The 2,794-nt window shown below is 42.8% G+C and overlaps 1 protein-coding gene across 1 annotated transcript in view; it reads right to left on the reverse strand.

The window, feature by feature from the left end:
* Positions 1 to 1,211: 1,211 nt before the first annotated feature.
* Positions 1,212 to 2,794, reverse strand: part of LOC132105414 (low-density lipoprotein receptor-related protein 6-like) — a 63,636-nt gene continuing 62,053 nt past the window's right edge. Inside the window, exons 22-23 of the mRNA XM_059510493.1 lie at positions 1,836 to 1,933; positions 1,212 to 1,764 (exon numbers count right to left, since the gene is read on the reverse strand). Of these exons, the coding sequence (XP_059366476.1) occupies positions 1,464 to 1,764; positions 1,836 to 1,933 (399 nt within the window). The 3' untranslated portion in view covers positions 1,212 to 1,463. The remainder of the gene's footprint in view (positions 1,765 to 1,835; positions 1,934 to 2,794) is intronic.

Raw genomic sequence — 2,794 nt, forward strand, 5'->3', positions numbered from 1 at the left:
CTGATGCATGCTGGGTAATACAGGGCGTTTGTGCTGGTGAGTCTCCCTTTATAAAAGCTCAAGAAGAAGTGCTACAAACACAGAAACAGATGCATTATGGGAAACTTAACAGCTGGAGACACTAGAGGAACTTGCACACACACACACACACATTTTGTCACACATTCACTGGCGGGGCGTAACAAGACAGCAGCACTGCAAGGACATGAGGAGGATGATGATGAAGATTCTTCTTTATAGCTTATAAATACAGTATCTACACAGTATATGGTACAAAAATAATTGACCTTTTGTGGGCACTGAGATTTTAAAAAAGTGAAAAATGGTTCCAAGCGTCTTGTAAAAAGCAGTCAGGCACGAGAAGTGGTCCGTGATTGTGAGCAGTGCGGATCGCATCACTTCCTGCTCATTTCCTAAAGCGCCGCTGAAGTTCGTCACGCACAGAGGAGGCCGCATCTGTGACGTCTCCAATACAAAAATAGTAGAAAAATATGAGTACCATCTTGTTTGTGGCTCATTGAGTTTCAGGTCACAGTGTGCTGCTGCTCCGAGCCTGCAGGGGGCGACGGGCCACTCCATCTATTTGGCATGAACACGTTTGATTCTAAACTCCTGGATTAAGGCAACGCATCACGTCAGTGTGGATTTAATAAAATTTTCTCTTTAAAAAAAAAAAAATGTACAATTTTCTTTTAATACAAAGCTCTATGGCATAACCAATAAACACTGTATAGAAAATATATAAATATGCTTTCTTTTTCTTTTAAATGTACAGAGAGCCTCCAGACCGAGACAGACGCCCACGTGTCAGAGTCATCACGCCATCAGATGTGTACACAGGTGCCATGGGCGGGGCTTACATGGTGGGCGGGGCTTACACTGCAAAAACAGATTTTCTTGATACGTTTGTCGTTTTCTAGTATAAACATCTAAAAATTCTTGAATCAGTGGCTTAAGAAATTCAGTCTTGTTTTCTGAAAAAAGTATAAAAATTGAGTTAGTGTTTGCTTAAAACAAGCAAAAATATCTGCCAATGCACCAAGAATAATAATCTTGTTTGGACTTTGAATTAAGATCATTTTTTGTCAAGTAAATGTATCCTGATTAAATTTTTTTTTAAATGTTTATAACAGAAGACAAGACAAAACTAAGATTTTTTTTTTCAGTGTATGCAGGGGGGCTCGGAACGAGTCAGTGTAGGCGGGGCTTACTGTTGGGTGGGTGGGGCTTTAAGTAGTGGTGGGTGGGGCTCTGGACAAATGCATGAAGGGTGGGGCTTTGTGAAGTCATGGGCGGGGCTCATGGCAAGGCTTCCACTGTGGTAGGCGTGGCTCAATGCGTGTGGGGCGGGGCTTACACAGCTGTGGGCGAGGCTCAGGTTAAATCCGTGCAGGGCGGGGCTTACGCAGCGGTGGGCGGGGCTCAGGATGAGTCTGGGCAGGGCTTACGCAGCGGTGGGCGGCTCAGGATGAGTCTGTGCAGGGGGAGGGTGGAGGTGGGTACAGGTGGTGTGAGTAGCTGCGCTCTGTGTAGGGCGACGGTGGGCAGCTCTCACAGTTCTCCTCCGCAGACAGGTACTGGCTCCGAGGGGTGGGCGGCGGCGGCAGCGGCTCCGAGTCGTAGTTCAGGTCACTCATGTAGCCCTTGACCGCGGCGCTGGACGTGTGCGGAGCTCTTCGGCCCGGCGTGTAGTCGCTGTCACACACGTCTGTGCTGCAGGGCGTCGTCGGGGGGGCGAAGTGACGGTAACTGTACGGTCTGTAGCTGTAAAACACTTCGAGTCAGACACAGAATCATAAACACTAGACATCCGTGTGACGCGTGCGGTCCGTTACCTGTACGACCGGTGCGTCGACGGGCTGTTCGAGGAGTAACCCAACTCCATCGTGTACTGTGACCTCACTGTGGCGGGAGACGGGGGGGGGTTCAGGATCTGGAATCATGGGACACAAAACACTCATAAAAGATGCTGACATTTACAACCACCGATTCAAAAATTAAACTGAATTCAATTATAATAAATTATTATCCAGGGTTTCTGCAGGATTTTTACGTTAAAATTTAAAATGAGAGTGAAAAACAAGATTTACAGTTCAGTCAATCTTTCACGAAAACATTTAAAATTCACATTTCATCCTTTAAAGCATTCTAGAAAACGGGTGAGTGAAAAGTATCATTCATTTTATTAATTTAAACAATCATCAATATTATATTAACATTTTATTTAGATCGTTATAATGCATCATCTTGTTATCGATCCACCAGTTCATATGTTCAGCTCTGTGTGTCTGCACTGCACCTGAAATATTACTGTTTAAAAACCTGCGGGAACCCTGTAATCTAAAATAAAACAATATAATAAACTGAATATTTATTTCACATAAACATACAGTGTGAACTGAAGTTAGTTAATGTACTAATATCTCAAGAAATAAGAATGAAAGGTCTATCAATAATGCTGAAAGTCAGGCAACAAGCAGATCTAGATTTGTAATGTGTTAATATTTTTCCTCTTCCCTTCTAGGGATGTTCATTTTAACCGGTTAATACAATCAGTTAAACGGTTTAAAAAGTAATTTATTTATTTATTTTCAGAATTTTATTAAATATTTAAAAAGGTTTGCTGCACTGTTAAAATAGTCCTCGCTACTCAAATATAAAACAAGTCGTGTCGCCTATTAATAAATCACATTTCTGAACAAAATTAAAGTATCAACAGTAGATCATTATCAATCATCTTCTGGCACACATCGGGGCAAACTGCTCTGAAAACACGAGCCTGTAGGAGTTCTTT

The sequence above is a fragment of the Carassius carassius genome, chromosome 26 (genome assembly GCF_963082965.1).
Source record: "Carassius carassius chromosome 26, fCarCar2.1, whole genome shotgun sequence".
In the NCBI taxonomy this organism is placed as follows: Eukaryota; Metazoa; Chordata; class Actinopteri; order Cypriniformes; family Cyprinidae; genus Carassius; species Carassius carassius.